The sequence below is a fragment of the Necator americanus genome, chromosome III (assembly GCF_031761385.1).
Source record: "Necator americanus strain Aroian chromosome III, whole genome shotgun sequence".
Lineage (NCBI taxonomy): Eukaryota > Metazoa > Nematoda > Chromadorea > Rhabditida > Ancylostomatidae > Necator > Necator americanus.
In genome coordinates, this window is record NC_087373.1 from 21,153,516 (window position 1) to 21,177,164 (window position 23,649).

At 42.8% G+C, this 23,649-nt stretch overlaps 2 protein-coding genes across 6 annotated transcripts in view; one reads left to right on the plus strand and one right to left on the minus strand.

The window, feature by feature from the left end:
* Nucleotides 1-23,536, plus strand: part of RB195_010346 (uncharacterized protein) — a gene marked incomplete at both ends in the record, with an annotated part of 34,754 nt that extends 11,218 nt beyond the window's left edge. The window contains 27 exons of one of the 4 annotated variants that reach the window (XM_064191308.1): nucleotides 2,128-2,229; nucleotides 3,827-3,910; nucleotides 3,965-4,036; nucleotides 4,092-4,174; nucleotides 4,231-4,389; nucleotides 5,423-5,548; nucleotides 5,873-5,971; nucleotides 7,199-7,307; nucleotides 7,364-7,461; nucleotides 7,649-7,733; nucleotides 7,792-7,887; nucleotides 8,585-8,781; nucleotides 10,208-10,322; nucleotides 18,145-18,280; nucleotides 18,338-18,429; nucleotides 18,508-18,600; nucleotides 19,168-19,273; nucleotides 19,349-19,539; nucleotides 19,598-19,726; nucleotides 19,800-19,884; nucleotides 19,979-20,096; nucleotides 20,159-20,286; nucleotides 20,377-20,441; nucleotides 20,816-20,946; nucleotides 21,053-21,196; nucleotides 21,253-21,363; nucleotides 23,377-23,536. In XM_064191308.1, the coding sequence (XP_064048888.1) occupies nucleotides 2,128-2,229; nucleotides 3,827-3,910; nucleotides 3,965-4,036; nucleotides 4,092-4,174; nucleotides 4,231-4,389; nucleotides 5,423-5,548; nucleotides 5,873-5,971; nucleotides 7,199-7,307; nucleotides 7,364-7,461; nucleotides 7,649-7,733; nucleotides 7,792-7,887; nucleotides 8,585-8,781; nucleotides 10,208-10,322; nucleotides 18,145-18,280; nucleotides 18,338-18,429; nucleotides 18,508-18,600; nucleotides 19,168-19,273; nucleotides 19,349-19,539; nucleotides 19,598-19,726; nucleotides 19,800-19,884; nucleotides 19,979-20,096; nucleotides 20,159-20,286; nucleotides 20,377-20,441; nucleotides 20,816-20,946; nucleotides 21,053-21,196; nucleotides 21,253-21,363; nucleotides 23,377-23,536 (3,114 nt within the window). Of the gene's footprint in view, nucleotides 1-2,127; nucleotides 2,230-3,826; nucleotides 3,911-3,964; nucleotides 4,037-4,091; nucleotides 4,175-4,230; nucleotides 4,390-5,422; nucleotides 5,549-5,872; nucleotides 5,972-7,198; nucleotides 7,308-7,363; nucleotides 7,462-7,648; nucleotides 7,734-7,791; nucleotides 7,888-8,584; nucleotides 8,782-8,835; nucleotides 8,843-10,207; nucleotides 10,323-10,472; nucleotides 10,635-17,794; nucleotides 17,870-18,144; nucleotides 18,281-18,337; nucleotides 18,430-18,507; nucleotides 18,601-19,167; nucleotides 19,274-19,348; nucleotides 19,540-19,597; nucleotides 19,727-19,799; nucleotides 19,885-19,978; nucleotides 20,097-20,158; nucleotides 20,287-20,376; nucleotides 20,442-20,815; nucleotides 20,947-21,052; nucleotides 21,197-21,252; nucleotides 21,364-23,376 lie in introns of those variants that run through there. The other 3 variants (XM_064191306.1, XM_064191305.1, XM_064191307.1) reach the window with 3 other exon arrangements.
* Nucleotides 14,433-17,132, minus strand: RB195_010347 (uncharacterized protein; the record flags this gene model as incomplete). 2 transcript variants are annotated; one of them, XM_064191310.1, is made up of 1 exon in its annotated part: nucleotides 14,433-17,132. In XM_064191310.1, one exon carries the CDS (start codon nucleotides 17,130-17,132, stop codon nucleotides 14,433-14,435), a length of 2,700 nt encoding a protein of 899 aa, XP_064048891.1. The 2 variants fall into 2 exon arrangements, with proteins under 2 accessions (XP_064048891.1, XP_064048892.1); XM_064191309.1 differs by having other exon boundaries at nucleotides 14,433-16,910.
* Nucleotides 23,537-23,649: the final 113 nt, after the last annotated feature.

Below are 23,649 nucleotides of genomic sequence, written 5' to 3' on the forward strand. Positions count from 1 at the left end.
TGCTCGAAATGACGTTTTTCCCAAACCTTTCACTACAGCCCGCTTCCTAACTTACGAATGTTGTCGCTTACCTCAATGTACCGCTTGTTTTCTTCGAGTCCAGTGCAAATTGTTTATTGAAGACAATGAGAGGGACGGTGGCGGTTTTGACCGCGCTATCTCAAACTATGATTGATGAAGCCCCCATGTTCGCCCAATATCTCTATCTGAAATCTCGACTGATACGCTGAAAGGAAAGTTCTTCTGGGATTAGCTCTCTGTTCTATATTGAAGGAGTCTCAATGGATAAAATAAATAAGTAAAAACGGATAAATCATGGAATAAAACGTTTGGGGAAATAACTTGCTTAGTAGTCAGGAAACGGTTACCCTAAGTTTCTTAGTATTTCTTTCGCTTAGTTAATTAAGAATTCTTTAAAAAAAGACGATAACAACTTACTTAATTCAACTTTTCATTGCCGAACAAGAAGTGATGATGTATTTATTTATAATAACATCTATATTGTATTGTAAGTTAATAAAAAGTTAAAGTTTCTGGCGTTAATCAATCCGCTTGGGATGCGCCCCCACGTTCACTTCAATGTATTGTAAGTTGTATTATATATATTCAATAATATTTTCGGAGCAAGGGATTGTGGTTACTTTACTTAGTTCTTATCAGTTTGACCAAATAACATATGCTTTTCGAGTGCTTAGCGAAGTTTTGATGTTTTTGAACCCAGGATGTGTGTGCATTCGGAACAAACACACCATATAGTCGCAATTTCGTTGTTCTCCAAACACGAAAGATGATGAGGGTCTTTCTATTAGTTTATACGAGCCACACAGTTGTTATTTGTCGTCCCGGCAACTTCTGACAACAAGCAAACAATGACTGAGTGTCACAAAGTAAACGTCATGATAGATACGTGGGGTATTTTACTAACAAACCTCGAAGGTAAGTGAGAAGTATGGGTTTTAACAGTTACACGAAAGTTACCCACGGCTCGAGTTCCAATTATAGGAGCATTATGATGAATGTGTGCATGTAATCTAGGCAGAGCCCATTCGGATGATGAACTGACGTTGTCCGCCTTTCCCTTAGGAGGTATTTATGTCGCTGAATATCTGTATTCGGGGAGACACAGAGAAGAATAAGAAAGTAGCAGTGACGAGGGTCCAGTTCCGAATATTGCTGAACTCCAGTCTGGGATGGTGTTATCATCCTCCATCAGGAAATATCATTCAGCTCACCAGAGCTGTGGTTTCGCGACTGTTAGAGCTCACAACACATTTAATGTCTTGCGAGAAGAGCTGTACCTCCAGTGCAAAGTTCCGTTTTTCTGTCGTTCTGCAATTATTCTGTTCAGCGAACCGTTCGTAAACGTAGCATGGTAGTTTTCTCTTGAAAGTAGATCTCAAAATATATTTTTTCTATCAATAGGAGAAAACCTGAACAATACTCTTATGTCTTATGTCTTAAATATTATTAATGAGAAATAAATGCTCAGATATACCTGTATCTACCTCGAATAGCTCGAAAACATTGAAAAAAAGAACCTAGATTCACCTGCGTTCCTCCAAAAAAGGAGTGCTTTTTGTGCACAAAGTCCTTCACAAATATGAATCAACAATCAAGACGTCTAAGACATTTCAACAAAAGTTTACGGCTTACATCTCTTCTCTACTTAATATCTTACAATATCTGGCACCTCTTCAAATCCATCCATTCGTTTTGCGATAACCATCTCGCTATTCTTTGCCAATGGCAAGTTCCCAGTTGTTTCGGAAGTAAATGATTTAAACAGGGAATTTGGCTTTGTAGCTTGTTGTTGAAGGCAATCATCGCGCAGTGAGGACCTCGTTGGGTAGTGTTCGTTTCTTCGATCGCGCTCCATAAATGCGTGTCCAAATTCGTTTTTCTCCTCAACATAAAGTTGGAAGTGAACCTCTTGGGTAGCTACTCGAGAAGGGGTTTTGTCGTTGAAGACACTGTGCGCGAGCTATTCGAAAAATGTCCCGAGATCTCTGACGAGAGCTTTGAAAGTGCTTCTGTTTGTTTCAAATCACCTCTTAAAGCGGGTGAGTATGGAAGGAAAAACCTTCAACGATGGTGGAGCGTTTCTGTTTCTCCATAACTTCTATCTAGACTCGACTGCTGTCTGCATTTCTGCCTCAACACCTCATTTCGGCGGCCCGTCTTCAAATCGCCACCAGCAATCCGCACATCTACGCTGAGCACTACCCTCAGGTAAGCCTCTAGGCACATCCTACATACTTAAAAGAGTAATTTCTCGCTATTCTCTTCTGAATTATGCACTGGTATTTGGAATGTCAACATCAGGAAGGGTTTTTCATGTTTTCCTTGAGATTATATCTAGTGTTGACGATGTCCTTGCGATCAAAAAGTTCCAGGACTTACAAATGGGGTACACCTGACAAGACTAGGATTACCTTCATTCTTATCTGTGTTTGAGAAGAGTTTCGTCAGAACAATTGAGTAAACAAAAGATTTTCTCCCGTTAGAAATTAGTTGAAAGCTTTTTTGTTCGTAATAGTTACTTGATTGTACAATATTGCTGTAAACCTCTATATGAAAGGACAGTACAGTAAGTACATACCGCAAACCGTGCCACAAAAACCTCCACATCATGTTCCAGTATCACTTTCGGTGTTTGCCACCCGCCGTAGATATCAGTTTTCAGTCGTGTCTGTTGGGTTTGAATACAATAGTAAGCTCCCATTCTTGATTCCTTTTCTTAGAATAGTAGAATTACGGCTAGTAACTAATTGCCCAATCCTTCTTGTAGTGCCTCAAGAAACATGCAAAAAAGAAAGATAAGCCTCCAACAACGACGAGAAACAAATAAGGAAGGTAAAAAAGTGCAGAAGTAAGGCATACAAGCATGGCATACAAAAAGAAGAAGAGAGGAGTATCTAAATTGTCTACAGATTCATTGTAAGTTTGGATTAAGTAAACGAGTGGAAGAGGGCTATGTAGGTTTCCTTAATTCTGAAATAGCGTGATGGGCTGAAGCACTTTTGACAGCAAATTGTTACTATTCATTTCATCGGGATTAACTGAAAAAAAATGCTCTGTAAAAAAGTTTTATGAGAGTCACTTCTATTAACGCATGCTGTGTAGGGAGTTCATTTTCGTGTCGTTTAGAAAGGAAATCATGAGATAGATGAGGATTTGAAGAGTTAGCTGGAGAGGAAACCTGACGAGTTTCCTGTCTCCATTTTCATAAAAGGGACTGTTCCTTTCTGACTTCAATAAGTTGCAAATCTCGGCTACGCTTGTGTTTTCTGCATGCCTTTTTAAAGCTTCAGTCGTACTACAACATGCTGATGAAAGAGACTGACAGCAGAGTTCAAGGAAATTTCCAGTGTTTAATTCTCCCCATCAGTAGATAGCTCTTGAAACAAAGTTTGCAAATATCACAGAGAAAACACGAGGCACCATAGAAATTCAAAAATAGAAAGGATTTGAAAAACCAAAGGCTTCAGTTCAATCAAAGAGGAAACGTCTTGTGCGTATGTCTGTTATTGACAGAATGAAGTCCTGTAAAACGGAGAGAAATGCCTTTCTAAAAAGTTGGTTCGTTGGCTAAATTCACCGTAGGCCCAGTTTACGAGGTTTCATTTCTTCGGTCTCATATTTGTGAAGAATTTACATCGTTGATAATCTGAGACCTCTGAATGCTCCGGAAAGCTCTGATCTCTGGACTCCTAACTGATGCTACTCGCTTTGTTGTCATTCTGGGAACGTACGTGCCGCATACATTTTCTTCAAGGAAGTGCCGGCAGGGTAGAAGTCTAACTGCTCCAAACTTCTGACTTTCCAGGTTACCGTGGCGTACGGACGTTTGATTGGCTTTGAAGCAGTTCTTTCGCAGTGCTCTTCACTTGATGCGGCGAGGGTTCTCAAGGTACGTATATTTGGTCACTAATTACGATCTTTGTCATAATCCTTCGTTATTCAGGAGATTGAGCAACGGATCGATCGTCTGTGCGACTTGAACGGGTGCACTAAGGTGGCTTCAGAAGGGATTACTGTAAGCTCATGTTTTGCAGATTTATCATATGGTCGGCCTAGACATTTCTTTTCAGGTACTTTCTTCTATTCCGAGTCACGATCCGTATCATGCCCTGAATGTGGTTAGGTTTGCCTTGCAGCTGGAGGCTCTGATTAGGTAGGTAGGCATGACTTGCGATGGCTCCTAGCTCCATTCGAGCATGTTTGTTCCAGCTCGTTTCGTGACGCGACAACGGCCGATGTGGCGGTCTGTGTGGGAATCGACAGCGGCTCGGTGTCGGCGGGTGTCGTCGGTGCTGCCAAGTGGCACTACGATGTGATTGGCGTAACCGTGGACAACGCTATTCTGCTGCAGAGTAACGCACCGGCGCAGTGAGTTACCAGCGTTTTTCAGGGGCATGGGTGTTCCTAGGAGGCTAATCGATGTTAATCTCGTGGCAGTTCTCGTGACGTATGCCTCGAGCTAAACGCTTACGGAGTGGGATTTATGGGGACCACCCTAACTGGGAACAAGGGTGCTCTGCGATTTTGGTGACCTTACCAGAGAGCCTTGTATGCCTTAGTGGTGTGTATGGATAGAATGACTGAGGTTTGTACATGGTACCTCTTTGTCCCACCTAAGACTGCACAAAATTCAAGCGAATCTTTTTAAATTGACGAGAAACACCCATCTTAGTAGCACAGGAAGCTGCCTGGTCTCTCTTTTGAGCTATCTGCATTTAAATCATCCGGAATTATGTCACCGGCAGACACCGGTATGTCTCGTGCACAATCGTTGCGGAAACACTGTACAGCACAGAAGTAGCGTGTACGGGATCCTTTAATTTTAGCCGAACAACATGTTGAGGTTCATCGGTTCGCGGCCTACTACACAACAGATCTGAATTCTCAAAGCATTCCGGCTTAAGGGAAGTTCTTTCTGCAAAATTGGCCTCTCTAATTTTGTCCAATTTTCGTAAACAACGTACTCAGGAAACACCCCCATAAATCCGGGGTCAGAGGAATCAAGGGCAGCTGAGGTAACCGCAAAGTGAAGTTTTGTAATTAGCGGCAAAACGAATCTCGACAATAAAGGAGTAATTGAGAAAACTACCGGTGCCCCCTTTCTTTCATTGTTTGCGTTGTTGAGAGTTGTTTCGTTGGATAAACTGGTCAGTCGAGTGCTTAACGTTTCGCGTTTTTGCGCTGGTTTTTGCAAACTACGTCCGGACCCCTCTCCGCTACTGCAGTCCAAAGTCCAGAGTTCCAGAAAGGAACATTTCTCATCTTTTGAGACGTCGTCCTTAAGAGTTGATATTTATTCGGTAATCCGTGTGCACCTACAAGTTCCTTTCCACTGCGTTGATCGTAGAATGCTCAGCAATGTAGTAAAAAACCGTTTGAATAGAAAAACTTCTTATTTCAGCGGCGTCTTCTTGACGGAAGAGACTCGCCATTTGGTAGAGAATCATTTCACTCTCGAACACATCGGCGAAATATGGCGCGTGTCTGGCGCCTCTCCCGGACCGGAGCTTTTTCCAGTCAACAAAAGGTGAGCGTTCACATTTTTCTTCGTACATTCGTTCTCCCGTCTAACGAAGCTATTCTTGCCAGGCAATTTAAAATGCTGTCATTCTCTTTTGTTGGCGTTGAAGTTTGAACTCAGTTTTGAATGTGGTGGTTCCTATCGCAACCAAGCTCTTCCCTAACTTGTATTCTGACAATATTTTCTTTCTCCTTGATGTTTAAAAAGTTATTTGTTTCGATTGTAAAGAGAAGAAATGAGAAACTGTGGAAGGTCGCAAGAAGAAGATAATGAACAACCTTGACTGTACTTCTTCATATTTGATTTAAATATTTAAAAAATGCTTTGCAGGTTCTCCATGGTTACCGTACCGCAGGGCATCAATCGACTTTTGCAAACTTTGTCTACTATCGATCCACAAATAAAAACTATTGGAGCTACAAAAAAGAGGTAAACTACGAATCAGCCTGTTTCCTCACGTCTGAATGTTTTGTCTGTACGACAAATTTTGCACACCGCATTGCTGAGTACTAGAATATTGTATATTTTCCTGCTGGTGTGATGACTAACATAATATTAATTCGTTATAATACCGATTATAATAATATTTCGCTCTATTTGTCGTTGCCTCGTATCTGGACGAAAACGTACAATGCAAATATAGAGTGAAGATCCCTCACATTAGCAACAATACTCGTTCCATCATGAAATCTTTGGCTTCGTAACTTCACAGCGGTTCCATTCCACGGGAGCGGGACGTCGAAGGTATAATTAGCGTCCTCTCGAACGAGTTTTGCGATCGCCCCTGACAGTGTCTCAAAAGAAGCAGAAACTCCAGCTGAAGCTCGGATATGTGAGCGCAAACACATGTAGCCGAGCTGAATTTGTCAAGTAGGCTCCCAGAAGTACAAACATGACAGTGCCTGGAAGTACAACCACCGCAGACGAGTCGCGTCCTGCGGTGACTGCACTAATCATAATCGTCAGGACAAGCGTAGCCAGCGAAAGTGCTAAAACTGAAATATTTAATTTTTGTAAATTGAGACTTTACAGAAGGAGTTATTGGTGTGGAATTTACACTTTATTTCAAGAATTACAATTATTAACTGATGTTTTTCTACTTTTGAGAAGTAGTAGGATTACATAGAAGTCTAAGAAGAAGAGTTATAAGAAGAAGCAGGAAAGAAAAATTCGTTCTGCTCAAATCTCAAAGGCGATTTAATGCAGCCTTTTCCGTAATTGATCCACAACTTCGCTATGGATAACTTCTCTGATTTCGTTATTATTCTTGAAAAATTTTGCACAATCGGCGGTCATGGTGACAAGAATTTTCCTGGATTACTGCGGAAAAACAAACTGCGGTGCTTTAAAAATCAAGGGATGTGCAGGAAAGCAGGTAAATACTTAAGAAGCTGATAAATTGGAGCAAAAGCGAATTAAATGCAAATTCTCGATCACTTCACAGAAAGAGCGTTAACAAGGAAAGACAGTCAAGAAAGACGAGACCTATTCTCAGACAGAGGGAGGGTGGAAACCATCCAAGTGAAGCCCTTAAACGCTAGCGTTTTCAGCGCATTAGAATTAGAATAAAACATCTTGTAGATATGTCTAGAGCACGAACATAGTTTTAAGACTTCATGCATATTCCTAGAGCGCAGAACAAGTAGTCTTCTTCAGGAAGGGAAAACTTCACGACGACGACCGAAAGAAAGATGTGGCATCTGGCAAAGGCAGTTTCATGAACTCGTTATCGCTACAGTTCAAAAATAGTCGTCTTGAGACGGAGGTAATGTGTGTAAGGCAATGACCTCTGTGCCTCTGGGCTCATTAAGTTCATTTCAGTTCCACAAGGAAATGGATCATTGGTTCATACCTGCGCTGGCGATCAGCATCTTCTTTCTAGTCGTATACGGTATTTACCACATGTTGGTAATGCCGAGGTAAGCTCCAGAACCGGAGACGTGATATATATTCGCGGCTGAATTTGTTCGACTGGGTGATCTCGTTGCGGCAAGGCGGAGGAAAGAAGGACCGTGCATCGGGCACGTACCGCGCTGGGACACCCGGTTTAACACATTCGTTGCCGTCAGCACTTATTCGATACCCTTAAAAAGCATCGCTTTCTAGACTCATCACCAGTCTGGCCCTCATTGTTGTCGCTCTTACGCTTATGTTTTTCATTCTTCTGATGCTGTACATCAACTATTTCCATGTGAGTGAAAACTGCGCTTTCTTAGCTAGTGAAATCACTTAAAATCGTTCATTTCCAGAGTTTTTCTCAATTCATCACGCGCACTTCCCACGGTCATTCCCTTACAATTTTGCTCATTATGGCAATTCTTTTTCTATGCGGAATAGTGAACACGGTATGTGTTTTTTTCCAGAGATCATGAAATTTCCGGTGTTGGGTCCTTGCGTCGGTTAATTTCCCTATCAATTCGATTTACGCACTTTCATTTCGTCGTTCTACGGATGCAAAGAGTTGTCGTTAAGTAAAGTGAGAACTTTGATTTGCCGATTTCTGAGGAATGTTTCGCATTTTCGTCTAGGTTCTTGAGAACGACATTGTGAACTTTACCTACTAGTGGAAACAACATAATATTGTCAAATTCCGCGACCTCTGCGTCTAAGTATGACATAGCAAGTTCCGCAAAAATTCGAACAAAATTTGCTTACGAAATTCGCTAACAAAAAGTATAATAGAGTCAAAACTACAGGAAGCACTGTGCAGTTGGGTAAGCGGCTGCGCTCGAAGCAGCACGGTGAGACAGTTGTTGGAATCGAGGTGAGACCATCGGGAGCTCCAACCAGGAATGCTGTCAGCATGGGTCCCCTTGGATTCGAACCGCTACGCTCCACCGCGCCGCTTCGAACGTAGATCAACTGCACCGTGCTTCATGTCGTTTTGACTCTACTATACCTGGGAATAGTTCCCTTTTTAAGCTTCTCATGCACGTGAGAGCTCCTACTTGACAAGTCGGTTCAGTCGTATTCTCACATGAATAAATAACTTGCATAGTAAATTGTATCAATGCTGTCGTCACATACATATCTCCGTTTCAGTTCTCGTGCCCTCAACCAGAACAGGCTGATGTGTGTCAAACGATACATTTTTCGGCGTTCTCATTCGCCATGTGGATACTGACAACTGCAGTTTTCATTCGATTCTCCTCCCTGTACCTACTCGGAGTGCTCATGTTCGCCGTATTCATTTACACAATCCAGATCTTCCTCACACATCCTCCCATTGGACCACAAGAGTAAGACTTTAACGTGATTTTTTCTTCAGAGTACGAAGGTTGTGTTACTTGCAGCAAATAACCCTAAGTCCTCCTTAACCTCTTCTTTGGAGGAGCATGCCAAGGATGTGCCGTAGTGAAGGTATGCGCGGGAAAAGCCACAGACGGGGTTGTAGCTTGCGGAATGTGGAGTGGTTTCGCTCAAAAACGGAGTGGAAAACGAAGATCTCACATCCAAGGCGCCACCCTTCTACACGCGACGCATCCCTGTTTGAGCGATACGTTCTAACGTACCTTGTAAGAAGAAAAGCTGTTCCCACCGTGTTTTTTAGACGATTAGGGAAAAGGAGCGGAATCACACCGGATCCCGCAATCTACAATCCGTCTGGCTTATCTCGCGGATTCACTCACCACATCGGATTCGTTGTATGTTGCGTTTGCCATGCCAATACGTTTGTTTCGAATTACTCATCTCATTTTTTTGAAAGCAGCCTATCACGAAAGTGACGATGTTGGGACCTCTCCATGAATAGATAGCGGTAGGAGAGGATGAATGTGATCACGCCCAACTCTCCCTAGTAATAGCGAACGTGGCGTGTATGGCACCACTCTGTTGTCTCGTCCCTGCTACAATGCAACTTATAACGCAGTAGATGCCGGCGACTATTACATCGTCCAATTCACTCAATCCAGTTGATCCATTCAAATAATCAGCAGAAGCTGTCACAAATGCAAAAATCGTATACTTGCCCTATCATCCGTAATAAGAAGCATCGTTAGGGAGACGGGAACACAAAAGATGGTATCGCGCCTTTTCCTGGACCATTAGGGGAATTGAGCGTTTTCAAATCAATACGCTTGAACTACGCTCCTTCCCCTATCTATTCGTGGAGAAATCCGAACATTGTGGATTTCATTGAAGAAGCTTTCGTTACAGGGAGAGACCAACATAACGATAATTAGTCGAACATGTTGACAAATTTCTTGTTTGTATACGGTTATCAAGGGCAAGAAACATAATTTTAAAAGATTCGAAAAAAAAAAACACTTCAGGTGGCTTCTCCAATAGAATTCTTTCTCCTAAAACAGTTGTTTCGTGCACGAAATGAGAGATTTCCTCAGCCGATGCAAAAGCCTCGAACCTTGCGTCCAGTGGCCTTGTTATCATCGTCCACTCCTCAATCACTCGCAGTTTCTACGCCGCTTGCTCGTAATTTATCACGCACACAAGGCTGACTTTTTACAACGCTACAAACGTCGTCGCGCAACGTACGAAGAAATGCACTAGGGATCTTCGTACGAAGCGCTCTGCATTGGCATTACTCATCATGTCTAGGAAAGATTTCAATAGACTCTGGCTTGTTCAAAGGGATCTACGGCGCTTCCAGGAACAGAAAATATTCTTCAACTTCAAAATGGTGAAAAAGGAAAATTGTTCCTTTTTCAGATTCACTGTTGAGTTTGACCTATGGGTAGGTCTGTCTTCGCTGGCCACACTTGTGTTTTTGCACTCAAGAAGGTGCGAGAAACTCATGCGACTCGATTTTCTGTCTGTGGTCAAGGTATGTGATTGTACTTCTTATTCGAAATGTCCTACTCTCAATATTTGTTTTAAACAGTTGTGTGCGAAAAATATAAAATATCTATTTTTAACTCCAACCATTGTACCGAGAATCTGTTCTTTTTTTGATTTCTCCAAAAAGGGGTTGAAGGAACCGGTAACTTCAGATCTTGTAGTTTTCTATGACAACTACAAGTGCAAGGGCTTGAGCATGAACTTCAGGGCAGAGCGAAGAATAACTGGAGCCTGCGTAGGACTCATCGAACGTAAAACTTCATCTTGTTTCTCTCCTCCTGTGACGAATGATGAATAGTCAATAATATTTATGACTTTACGAACGAACTGATTGGATCTCTATATGATTCAGCATAGGAATCTGGATGCTCAGCGGTTGGTGTCCATAGATTTTCCCCCTAAGAGAGGTATTATGATCCTCATCTTTCAACCTTATCCTTGACCTCGACTTAACTGGCTGGGTAGAGATTTGTAAATAAATACTGCCTTACCGTTAAGTTTCATTTGCGCATTGGCATCTGCTTCATCTAAGCACTTCCTTAACTATGTGAAAAGCATGACAAAAAAAAATAGAAATGATACTCTTTTATCATCTGCAAAATTGAACGAGGTTAAAGCGCATTGTCGGTACTTGAAGTACAACTAGAAATTTGCTATTAATATTAATGCGTTCCACTCACTGCCGGCGAATATACATCCTGCACAGGGAGGACCATCTCCAACAACAGGCTAGAGGATGCAGTCGGGTGAATGCGTCCTCAAGCTCGGTGCTCTTGGGTAAGCGCTCTGCGCTCGAAGCAGTGAGGTGGAGTGCCGCGAGTTGAACCCTTCTTAACGCCACTCATACTGCGATTTGCAGTGGTCCCACCTCGATCACAACCGCCAGCTCCACTGCGCCGCCTTGAGTGCAGCCGCCTACGCAACTGCGCCGAGCTTCATTTCGTTGTGATCCGACTACAGCTACTAAGTTAGTTAAGCTCGCCCGTAACCTTTGAAAACCTCAGCACCTTGTATATGGCCGCTTACGCAATGTTACGCCATAAATCGAAATATTTCGGTTGTAGTCTGGTGATTCGAAGCAAAAGTGAGATAACCGTTCTGATTCGACTTCCCACAAATCTCGCTTCAAAGAGCTTCCGGAGATTTCTACTTATGATTTCTATTCGTAACTGCTACTTTTCTATCATATTTGAAATGATTTACTCAATATTCGTTAATAATTTCGTTAATTTAATATAGTTCGATGAACATGCTGCGGTGCAGTATGTACGACCTATTCGTGTACTGCACCGCAAACAACATTTCTGGGAAAAGTTTCAACGTAAAATTCTAGGTACTGCATAGCAAGCATTCTGCTTACTTGAGAACAAACGGTCTAAGGAGCAGCACCTCAATATGAAGTCAGCACCTGAGAAACTCTTGATTGCATCATTTCCCCTTGTTGGGAACCCAAGAAGATTGTAGTTTAGAAAGTATTAGGTTGTTGCGTTATTAATTTCGGAAACGGACCGCATACTTCAAATTGCTATAACTCAGCTTAAACGAATTGGTAGTAGGTTTAAGCCTTTAGTATAAAAACTGAGATTAGAGGAATCAACAAAATTATGGAAAACACTTTCAACATCGTCTGAATTAGTGAACTGCCGCTGACGCAAATGTGAATCAAGAGCTCGAAAAAAATGATAAAGGATAAAGGATAAAGTTTCTGGCGTTAATCAATCCGTTTGAGATGCGCTCCCACGTTCACTTCAATTCAGAGTCGTTTGAGGTTAACGAACGTGTATCTGGCCTATACAATGACTTGCGGTGCCCAGCCGATGTGTCAAGTCAGTGCTTTTATCCTCCCAGGCAACTCTGGTACCAATTTGTCGACTCCGGAGGGATGAAAGGCTTGGTGAGCACTAGGGCGGATTCGAACCTCCGATCGATTGTGCAGTAAGGAACCTCTAAACGCTATACTACACCCGCCCTAAAATATATAGGCGGGCATGATGTTCGTAAAGCAAATTCGTAAAGCATGATGACTCGGTAGTCGGCAGCTATACATGTATTTGAAAGAGCAGAAGAAATGTACAAATATGCGATGTTTGCCTTGCGACGAAATAATTTAATGTAACAAATGTTATTTTATTTACACGTACCTCGAAACCGAAATTAATTTTGCACCAACCTAATATCATAGACAAGAACTGATGGAATGTGTGTAGGAGTAGTTCGTTGCCTGCTGACTCAGAGGAGATGCGCTAGAACTAGGGTGTACCATCTGCAAATCTACGTTAACCTTATGCCGCCCAAACCTCAGTACATTTTTCACTTAGGGCAAGAAGTTGGATGGATTCGTCCAGAATGGGAGACGGATTCGAGGTAAAAAACCACTGATACGTCTGCTATCACTTATCTAGTTATGCTAAGATCTCTGGTTAGCTCAATCTTCTTTCCTTTCGTTTCCTTCTGTGAGAATTTGTGAAGCGAAAGCGGTGCTTGAAAAAGGCAGTCACCTCTGTCCCATCCTTTTTATGCGGCCACCGGGGTTGTAGGACTAAGACTTTACAGCCGCCGAACTATATTTTCCCCGTCTCGTAAAGTCGGCGATTATCGAACATCGTTGGCTCGGATAGCGCTAAACTCGGCACATCTGTGAGTGCGGCAAGAAACCCTGTCCACGTTGCGAAAAATAAGGTCGACTGCCTATGCGTCGAAATGAGGCGTAGTTCAAGTTCGTGCAAAAGAATGTTCTCATGTTCAGTACTTCAAAGTAATATGTTTACAAAGAGTTTTGCAGTGGGCGAGAAAATCGGTTAGCTGCATTGCAGCCGTGTTTTTTTTAACTAAGAGAAAAAGTGTGAGCACTCAGTCAGATCGTGTATGGATAGAATAACCTTAAAATATGTTGCTCGTCTTCCACATCAGCTACAGATGAGAAGACCTGCGTGCTTGCGGAATTCTTCTCAATTAGTTTGTTGTTTACTATGATAAGCAGGATATGTGATTTTTTTTATAAACAAAACTTCGGTTTTCGTCTATTTTTTCTTATAATTCTTTTTCTTCTTCTTTTTTCTTATAATTCTTTTCTCTTCTTCTTTTTTTCTCTCTTCTTCTTTCCTTTCTCGTATATAAGGCAGTCATATTGCGACAGATATTTTATCCCAAAACCAAATATTTCATTTTTACGGAGCACTAAACGCTAAATGGCGACGCTTTCGAATAGCAATTTCTTTTTTCATGAAACTGGAATGTTGATTAGATCCCTAATATTTCCAAATTAGGTCGAATCTCATCTTTCTATTCCGGAACAAAATATTTATGGGATCTTAATTGAAGATGTTCCTTTGTAGTACGCAACGAACCATTTGTGACAGTTTTGGGTTCAGGCGAGAAAACCAGTGAGCGAATCCTGTTCGTACTTTACAAAATGTTAACTCTTTTTTCTGTAAATTTCCTGGTTCTTTTCGAAAACTAGCGTGCAGGAAATGAAAAGCATTCGGATGCGAATGTTTTTTCTTTTAGCAATCTCGATCGATTTATTAAAAAAGCTGTGAAAATGTGAGACCAAAATAATAATTCTCACATGAACAGATCCCTTCTTCACTCTAAAAACTCTAGAAAAATTTTTTGACTCAAGAGAAAAGTATTTTAATCCGACAAATTCTCACCGGATTCAAGAAGAACTCGTTTTTCGCTGCTGCAAAGTCTGACCGTGTCCCGCCTCCCGTGTTAGTAAATAAATAAATACGCATACTGGCCGGGAACACTGTTCACCTACAACATCCTTGCATGTTAAGACTTTCTTAAGTTGTTTTAACTGATTTCCTTGAGCTGTAGCCAAGATTGGTATCGATCTTTATTAAACAGCGGCTAACGTTTCGGCGATATCGCCTTCGTCAGAGCCTGGAAAACTCAAAGCCATTAGTGACCTATCCCCTCAAGCGCCTCATCACCCTACAGAAAGCACCCAAACGGTAAGCAAACTCAAACAGCAACACATAGGCTAGTACTTACCTCATTAGCTAGACTTGTTAACTCAGCAGACCACCACGTACCACAACTACGAGTCACAAGGGTTTTTATATAGGGATCTCACGGCCCGCCCCGTAGATCAGAACCCGCATAAGTCTTGATACGGGGATAACTCGTTTGTGATCGCAATGCACTCATCCTTCTTGTTCATTTTTGGACTTTTGGCGGTTATCCAAAAGGCCTCTAGCGTTCTGCGTGCTGTGATTTCGGACTCGTAGGATAATATACGAACTTCTACCTCTACTTCGGAGTTTGGATGACATATTCTACGGTGTGCTCCAAGTGGGGTGAAGGTTTTTGATTTTGCGAGTCCATCTAGATGCTCCTTGACCCTAATACACAATGGGCGTCCCGTTTCCCCTATATAATCGTCACCGCACAACCTGCACGTGATACGATACACCACTCCCGATATCATGCAATCACCCTCTCTGCCATACGGGCAAACCACGCAGCTGGGAGTTGTGCAGAGTCGATCATACACACGGTTACGTACCAGCTTCGCCTTGAGGTTTGCTGGAGGTATTTCCACAACCCTCACGTCATTCCTTAGACCCGCTTTTCGTAGACAACCCCGTACTGCTCTGCTCATATCATCAGATATATAAGGTAAACAGAAAGGGATCTTCTCTGGGCCATCCACTACGTTGGGTCTTCGAGAGGGATACCGTGCTTGTCGGGTAGCACCATCTCCAGCTGGGTACCCATTGGACATTGCTACTTTATGGGCCACATTTATAGACCATGCTTTTTCCTGGCTACTCGATGAGACTCTTGCCGCCGTTCTGTACATGTTACCTATAACAGATTTTTTCATTTTGCTGGGGTGCGCTGAAAGATAGTGGATTAAGATGTTTTTACTACTGGGTTTCCGGTACCACTTAGTCTTACATATCCCATTCCGCAAGTAAATGTGCACATTCAGGAAAGCCAACCAGTTGTCTATCGGCCTCTCCCTTGTGAACTTGATGTGCGGACACTGCTGATTGAGAAGATTGAAGCACGCGTCTAGTTCTGCTTGGGTTGAGCAGACGACGCAGCAATCATCTATGTAACGATAATACAGCAGTGGTTTGCGGTCTATTATAGGCTTTTCGATCTTGGCCATGAAAACAATGGCGAGAGTGGGTGCCAGCCTTTGTCCCATAGCTAGGCCTCTAAGTTGTCGGTAGTACTGTCCCGACCATCGGAAAATAGAGCAATTCAGGCATTCGTTTATCAATGTCATGATCTGCCTGATGCTGAATCCATACATGTTCAAAGAAGCCTGGCGCTGCGTGAGCAGTTCGTGAACAGCCTGCATCGCTACATCGTTTGAAACGTTCGTATAGAGTGACGTAACGTCAAAGGTCTCTACTACACATTCACGCTCAAATGAGGTACTGCGGAGATGTTTTAGGAAGTTGCTAGAACTGCTGAGGTGGGCAGGGACATATCTGAGCAGCTGATTTAGGATTATGTTGAGCAGCCAGGAAATTCTATCCGTGGGGCCCCCGATACCACTAATGATAGGTCTCACTTTAAAGTCACGTGGATCGTTCGAAGTGAGGCCATTTTCAGAGAGCTTGTGAGTTTTGATTAGTGTGTATAGGACTGGACATGCGGGTAAGTCGTTCTTGAGACGCGTAATAAAGTTTTTTGGGAGCCCTGCTGTTCCTGCCGTTTCTACCCAAACCCTGTTTAGGCGGCGATATTGCTTTCTAAACTCATTGGCGGAGGATGGGACATATAGACTGTCATCCTCAAGATGTTGTCTCGTTATCGCCTTGTCTAGTTCACGTGATAGAACAACAAATTCGCCTCCCTTATCACTAACGGAAACCTTGATCTCTCCAGCTGTAATAAGATTACGAATCTCACGTAGGCCTCGACGTTGCGCGACAGTGAGATTGAAATTTACGTGTTTTCTCGAGAAACGCTCCAAAACGGAATACACCGATGTTGCGAACACTCGAAACTTGTTGTCTACCGTGGGGTTGGGTTCAGGTGGTTTATACATCATACGCGGGAAAGGTATGGAGGGTAAGGTTACTTGCTCAGCTATTCTGTTCTCTTGCCTTCGCTCTTCTTCTTTTGCTCTCAGTCGCAACCTATCACGACCCAATTGGAGGCTGCCCACAACCTTGCGTGATACCTCCGGACTTATTGATTGCACAGGTGCGAAACTAGGGCCGAGATCCAAAACGGAAAGCGCGTCAGCTGAGATGAGTACATCGCCAATCACAGAAACACGAAATGAACTTTGTGCACTGTTCTTATTAGCAATGGTGCTGTTGTGATCTGCACATACAGAGGTAGATTTAACAGATTTACTAACCTTCTGATGTTGCTGATGGTCTACTAGTCGTCTGAACTTTTCCTGCAGTCTAGATTTAGCACTAGAGCGAATATAATCACAAATGGACTTTGACTCACCAACTATTCTCCTCCAAATGCGTTCCGGCACAAAACGTTCACAACAATGTTCTTTATACACACACTTCTTAAGCAAAGAGAACATGTGATCCTGTTTTGCCTTCAATGCCATACGTAGGAGTTGTTGCTCGATCTTCTGCATCTGCCGGCTTTCTTTGGGAACACCGCTTATCTCGTGAAGTCGCCTGTTGGTTATAAAGTTTGGGGTGACTTGATATTCTTGGCAGCGGCGGAGAAAGTGGATGGTCTGCCTTTCTGAGACGATCTTTTGCCTCAAAGAAAGGACTTCTCTCACCAGTCGAAAACAGCTTGCTGGTACCTCTCTGAGTATTGCCCATGTTCGACTGTCTTTGAATCTCGGCATGTTGAAACGTAGTTTTAACTGATTTCCTTGAGCTGTAGCCAAGATTGGTATCGATCTTTATTAAACAGCGGCTAACGTTTCGGCGATATCGCCTTCGTCAGAGCCTGGAAAACTCAAAGCCATTAGTGACCTATCCCCTCAAGCGCCTTCTTAAGTTGCTTACGGAAATATTTTGGTGATTATTGCGATGCTCTATCTCCCGTAACCATCGGTATAAACCGTTAGTCTTTTTCTCACCTGAATTAGAACTCGTGAAGCTGACGCGCACTTTGTTCCTCGTTAACGCCCCAGTGAGCTCGCTTTCTGAGCGCCTGAGAAGGCGGAAGTTTATTTGCTCGAACATGCTAAAAAAAACGACGTGCGTTGTCAATAAAATGATTATCTGGAAGGTGACATTGGCGCGCAGAACTCAGAACTCGATAACGCGACAGGCCTCGGGACATTTTGGATTCATGTTGAAAATCCAGAGAGAAGATTAACTGCAAAAGCAAACGCCTCTGTTTTACACCATACCTCTGTTACTCGATTTAAGGCTGTTGTCCGTCTTTCGTTAACAATCCTATCAAATCGGCTAGCAACAGTTGTCCCTGGTCCTACCTCCAGAATTCGATTCCAGATTGTGACAGTGACATGAAAAGATACTTTTGTGGAACAGGTAAAACATGTTAGGCTCTGAAGGAGAAGAACACCACAAAATGTTTGCTTTGAGTAAACTTCGCGCAATTTTCACTTGTACGGTGATGCTACAATGCCTCAAAGTCTCTAAAATGTGCCTTATAAAACACTGTATTAAAACAAACAGAATATTTTGCATTCTGAGACAACATGGAAGAACGATACTGGTGAAATTGTTCTCCTCTGTTTTATTTCATGAATGTGTGAAGGAAAGGTTCAACCTAAACTTCCAACCTTTGAGTACATTGAAAAGTTCGTTTAAAGTATACTTTATAAAAGTATGAGTATAACGAACTCGGAAGAATGGAAAATGCCCTCCTTATCTAAAAACTTCCAGGGAGTGGAGGAGTCGTCGTCAAAAGATCGTTTTTTGCTCCTAAACAGTCAAGTGCTGCTAAATCTCGTACCGCCCCATGTAGCTCCATGGGTGGTTGCGAAAACTGGCGAACAATGGCATCATGCACATCACTCAGGTCAGCGTGAATTGCGCTGTGATTGAGCTACTGAACATAGCTACCCCACTTTTTCAGTCGGTGTCGCTTATCTGACGATTTCTGGCTTTAACCTCTCCGGTGAACAGGGACTGAACGGGCTGAACTACGTGTTCACTTCGTTTGACCAGGTATGCCTAGTATAAGAAGCCTTTGGCAGGTGATTTTAGGTTCATATTTGTTCTAATTGAACTTAGGTTTCATTTCAGCAACTTACAAACTTCCGTGGAATTGAGAAAGTGAAGAGCGCTAATCGATTCTACATTGTCGCTGTTGGTCTTCTTCCGGATGCTGCACAAAATGTGTGTGAACATCAAGCGGGCTAATTATTAGTTGGCAAACGTTTGCACTATTCACTGCTCAAGTTATTCAATAATGAAAGAGCTTTCGCTCGAAAGAGATGAGTGTGGAGCAAGCGCAAAAGCGTCTCAGTCCCACGATAATTTTTGCTGGCGTTTCTTCCACGGTTGATCACTTCGTATTCGACTTGAGGCTTTTTTTTTATAAGGAACCAATGTTGACCTGCGACTCGATTTAGCTGCGCCTTACGCTTCACGCTTCGATTTCGCCCCAACTTATGCTTATAGATAGTCTAGAAACTATAGTTTTCTTCTGAGCGTTAAGCTGAAACACATTCAGATAGAAATAGTGTTTTAATGCAAAACGTTTCTTAAACCACCTTCTTCAAGTACCGTTCGATAATGTTTCAGAAGATAATCTCATTCGAGATTCTATGTGGCTAAGGCACTGTGTGATGCAAATACGCCGTTCTCGAATTCATATGCAGAGAGCAACAAATTATATTCCAATTCTGTCCGACTTAACCTGATTCAGATTCAGGCGAAATCTTTGTAAACAAAACTATCTAGGTGAACGAAACTCCTTGGACAATTGGTGAACTTCTGCACACACTGGCACAATTCTTGCTGCAGGCAACTCAGTTTGCATCAGAAAAGGACTTCCAGGTGCAGATCGGTACGTTACTACATTGCTAATGATATTTAAACAGTGAGATATTCCAAGGACAGATTTGATTACGCACTTATGCAGGTATGGATTGCGGCAGCGCCCTGTCACTAGTTGCTGATAGTGACCAACCCCGTTACGAGCTGTGGGGTGAAACCGTCGAACGTGCTCGTATTTTGATGCAGAGTGCCAGTCATGGGAAAACTTACGTCTCCGAGGAGATATTCCTGGCTCTCAGGCCACGAAATCTTCACTTCAGCACAAAGCCGATAAAGGTTGTCCTCATTCTGGAGTAGTTAGAGTTTTTCTGCCCTTAAGACTGACACTCTTTAGGTCATTCCGAACTTGAACGCCTACATCCTCTACAGTATGGAGGACAACACCCTGAATGGGACCTTGCCACGTGAGGAAGAGGAGCGCCGCCACACTCAGGGGATGTTTGAAGCAGCACAAAATGTCGACGTAAGCGTCATAGGTGCACAAATATTCGCAGAAGCATAACTACTGTGGTCGCAAAAAAAAATAACATTTTCAGTCACAAATGACATCCTCTATGGCATCTTCATTCTCGTCAGAGCTCCAATCGATCGAGGGTGGAGGTGAAACAGACAGTGACATAGGTACGATTTAAAAATTGTGGTTTCATCTGAACACCCGCAAAAGCCTGACATTGGAAAATTTAATACCGTAAAAACGTGACAAAACTACTTCAAGAATGGATAACTCCGGAGACGGCGTTGATGCGCCAGACAACCTCATCATCCTACCAGGCTCGAGAACCTGTCATACCGTTCCGGAGCAACTACCGCATGTCTGACTATAACCCCTACAGGTGTGGCTTGCACCAATTTCTTATCTACATTTCTGATGCTTATGAAGGTTAGTGTTTTCTAGAGAGCCGTATCGTGTGCAAGACGTTCTTCCTCACCGGTTTTCCGACAGCTATAAGGGCGATCACGTCAGTCAGTACTCAGATTGGTCCGAGCAGGAGAGCAGAGCGCCAAGCCGAAACAGCCAACGAGGTCTTTTCTAACATTCTCAAACTTTCTGAACGGACCGCATCGCTCTGTCCAATTCATGGATACCCAGAACTGAAGTTCATTTTTTTCCAGCACGGCGACGGTGGCGCGGAGGTTCGAAGTCATCATTGCGCCATCCATTTGCTTGGTTGAAAAGGGTAATGATTAAACTTTTGCACTTAATACAGTACTTAGAGGTTTGGTTTACGAAGAACGCCTCCATTTCGTTCGCAGAAAAAATGACAGCATACCCCGTCGTTGTTACTAATTTGATAATCCATGTTTGCCTGTAGAGTACAGTGGGTTGGGATGGGGCCGTTTCCAGATCAATCACACTCTTCTACCGGACAAATAAATATCTAGTTCCTATCAATTCTTTACAGAATTTTTTTAGCTTTACAGAATTTTTTAGCTATCTCTCAAATTACTATCTATTTTCTTTCTGAGGCAATCGCTTATTCGCTCAAACAGATTCTTATCTGTGACTTTTTCCTTCAAATTATGAGTTGGCATACGAGCTCTTCTTTGGCAGGGTAATTCCACAGACTACGACGACTCGTTAGCAGATCCTGCAGATCGACTAGAAGCCGCAGCGAACAGAGTCGACCGCATGCTGCAGGAACTCAACGCCTACGGAGAATTCGCTGATATCAAGCCTTTAGAGTGCGAATTTTATCATTTTTTGATTTTATGTTGCTAGTAACCAGTGCAGTGAAAGCTCTTGTGCTGTTTTGAACCACACAGCTTTCGAAACTCTTACATTTTCTAGATATCGCCCATTCCCTACTGCATATGGGTCGATGAAGTCCGTGCATCGCGCCATGTCCTCTGCGTGTCACACCGAGTACGACAACGCGGAATCAGAGGCTGCCCTTTCCGACGCGGAAACGAACGCGAACGGAAAATCATCACGGTTAGACTAAGCAACAGATTTGAGTAAAACTTGTTCTCTACATACTTCTCTTCAAGATCCAACGAGAAACGGCGGAAGAGGCGATGGCGATCGCGGAAACCTGAAGACGCTGATATGGAGTCTCAATGTAGTAGTGCAGCCAGTAGTGTGGATCTCGACCCATTACGGTCCGTAATTTGCAAATTACTTCAGAAAGTCGAAATATGACAGTTACAGGACTACTATATTAAGCAAAAAAATTATGGCGATGAGCGTGAACCAAAGCAACTTTCAAGCGAATGATTGCTAGTCTATAAGTAGTTGTGTCACGGAAGTACATAAAAAGACATGGTTTCGATATAATCTCAAACACCAAGACCTCAAACAAACCGAAACTGCATGCGTGAGGTCCCAACTCCCCACCGTTGGTAGACATCAACGAATCTTCTGAGTTGGGAGAATGGAGGGGGGCGCAAACACCCGAAAAAGCGCGTAGAGCTCCAAAATCACCAATAAGATATCAATTGATGCAAAAGATGTGATGCAAAAGTTATGGCAAGCTTGTAGCCTTGAAGCAGTTGTGGCGAAGTCACGAGCAAGCAGTACCTCGCTAAGATCAAACTAGACGCTAGTGTAGGGCAGCCTTCCTAGAGGTATTGAAGATCAGGCTGCGGAATAAATCGTTAACGTTTCTTAAGCAGAAAATGCATTTTTTAGAGTCCTTCTCTGTACAAGACTGTAGTCTTTTTATTTTCGAATTATTGAAATCCATTGTCAAGTAGATGACATCTAGCATCCTTGTCCATTTGTTTTTCGCATTTGATCTAAATGATAAGACAGCAAAAAATGAGACTGGTGCTGCACACAGAGAAGAAGCAAGGCTTGGAAAAGCTGGATGTCGTCGGTCTTTCCACTTTGAAAAAAGCAGTTTTGAAAATTTTAAAGACGTCACACACCGGTCAAACATTTGTCGTGAGCTAATTCTTAAAATAGAGATTTTTTTCCAACTTTCTAGAACGGGGGAAAAGTGGACTCTAAAAGATAGAAAACAAAACAAAGAAAAATCGTCATCATATTTCACGTTGTTGTCCCTCATACCTCACGCCATTCTCAGTTCCACCCGTCCGTTACTGAAAAAGGTTTTTCTATGCTTCATAGTTTCCTAAAGGGAGCATACCACGAATCTGAGGTGGTGCGGATTTCAGGTGGAGTATCCGTTTACGGGGTCGTAGATTATGGAGACCGGGGTGGTTCCGCTCATCTCTCCTTGAATCACTGCAAACAGCTACCTCCAGAGTGCCGTTTTATACGACGCCATCTATTGCAACGTTCCACCCCTTTCGCCGCCTCCGCCCTGCGATTCGTCGAAAATCAATTCGGACTGCCCTATAGGCAGTAAGGAACGCTACGTGTGCAAGGGTGGCGCGCTGCAATAGAAGGCATCGCGCAAAACAGCACTGAGGGGCCGGCCGCTTGCAGTGGGAGAGATGAGCGGAACCACCCGCTCTCCATAATCTACGACCCCGTATACGGATATTCCACCTGAAATCCGCACCACCTCAGATTCGTGGTATGCTCCCTTTAAATGTTTCTTGTCGTTTCTTATGTCCTCTTGTTTTTATAATGTCTTTTTTGACACTTCTTGTTCATCTCCAAGTTCTCCATGCTTCACTTATATGCAGAATTTTCACAAACAACTTCCATTAAGTGCAAAAAGCAGTTGTCGCAAATAGCCGTCCTGTCCTGCTTAAACTATTATAATGGTGAAGAACAAGTAAATACTTTCATCAAATCAAAGCACCACTGCCTTGTAGCGCGAAACATTCTCTTTCAGATGACATTTATTAATTATGCTTTTCACTTGTATATGCTCTTTCAAGTTTGGAAATAATACTCACTACTTATTTTTAATCTAATATTTAACAATAAAATAACACAGTTACTTCGAGTGTAACATCAAATAACGTATGACATCCCATCACTTTAGTTTTTCGCAAGCGCATCTCCAGTCATTGAGAATAAGACCCTGCATGTATCTAACGTAATTAGTAGTACCTAGTTAGTTGTTAGTATGCGCTACCACAGCAAAGGTTTACAAAAATGAGAATGGTCATTCAGATGAACTACAAAATGAAAGTTTGGAGGTAGAAAGCATAGAATTTGTCTGATTTGTTGGAAACAACTAAGATCTTCTCTTGCAGCTGGAAGTCTGTTCATTCAATTGGCTACGAGAACGAGTACGAAATGCAATCTGACAATGAGGGACTGGCCATTGAGGAAATGAAGGCGTTGTCACGCGACATCCGGAAGAACTTCGGCGACTTCAAGCTAGCCACGTTCGATGACATTGATCAGGACTGATCAACCAATAGATTTTACCTATTTCACTCTGATGCATGTTGCATCTCAAATTTGATGTCTGCTAACGCTCATGATTTCAATCTATGTAGACGGGTAACTAATTTTAAAGGAAA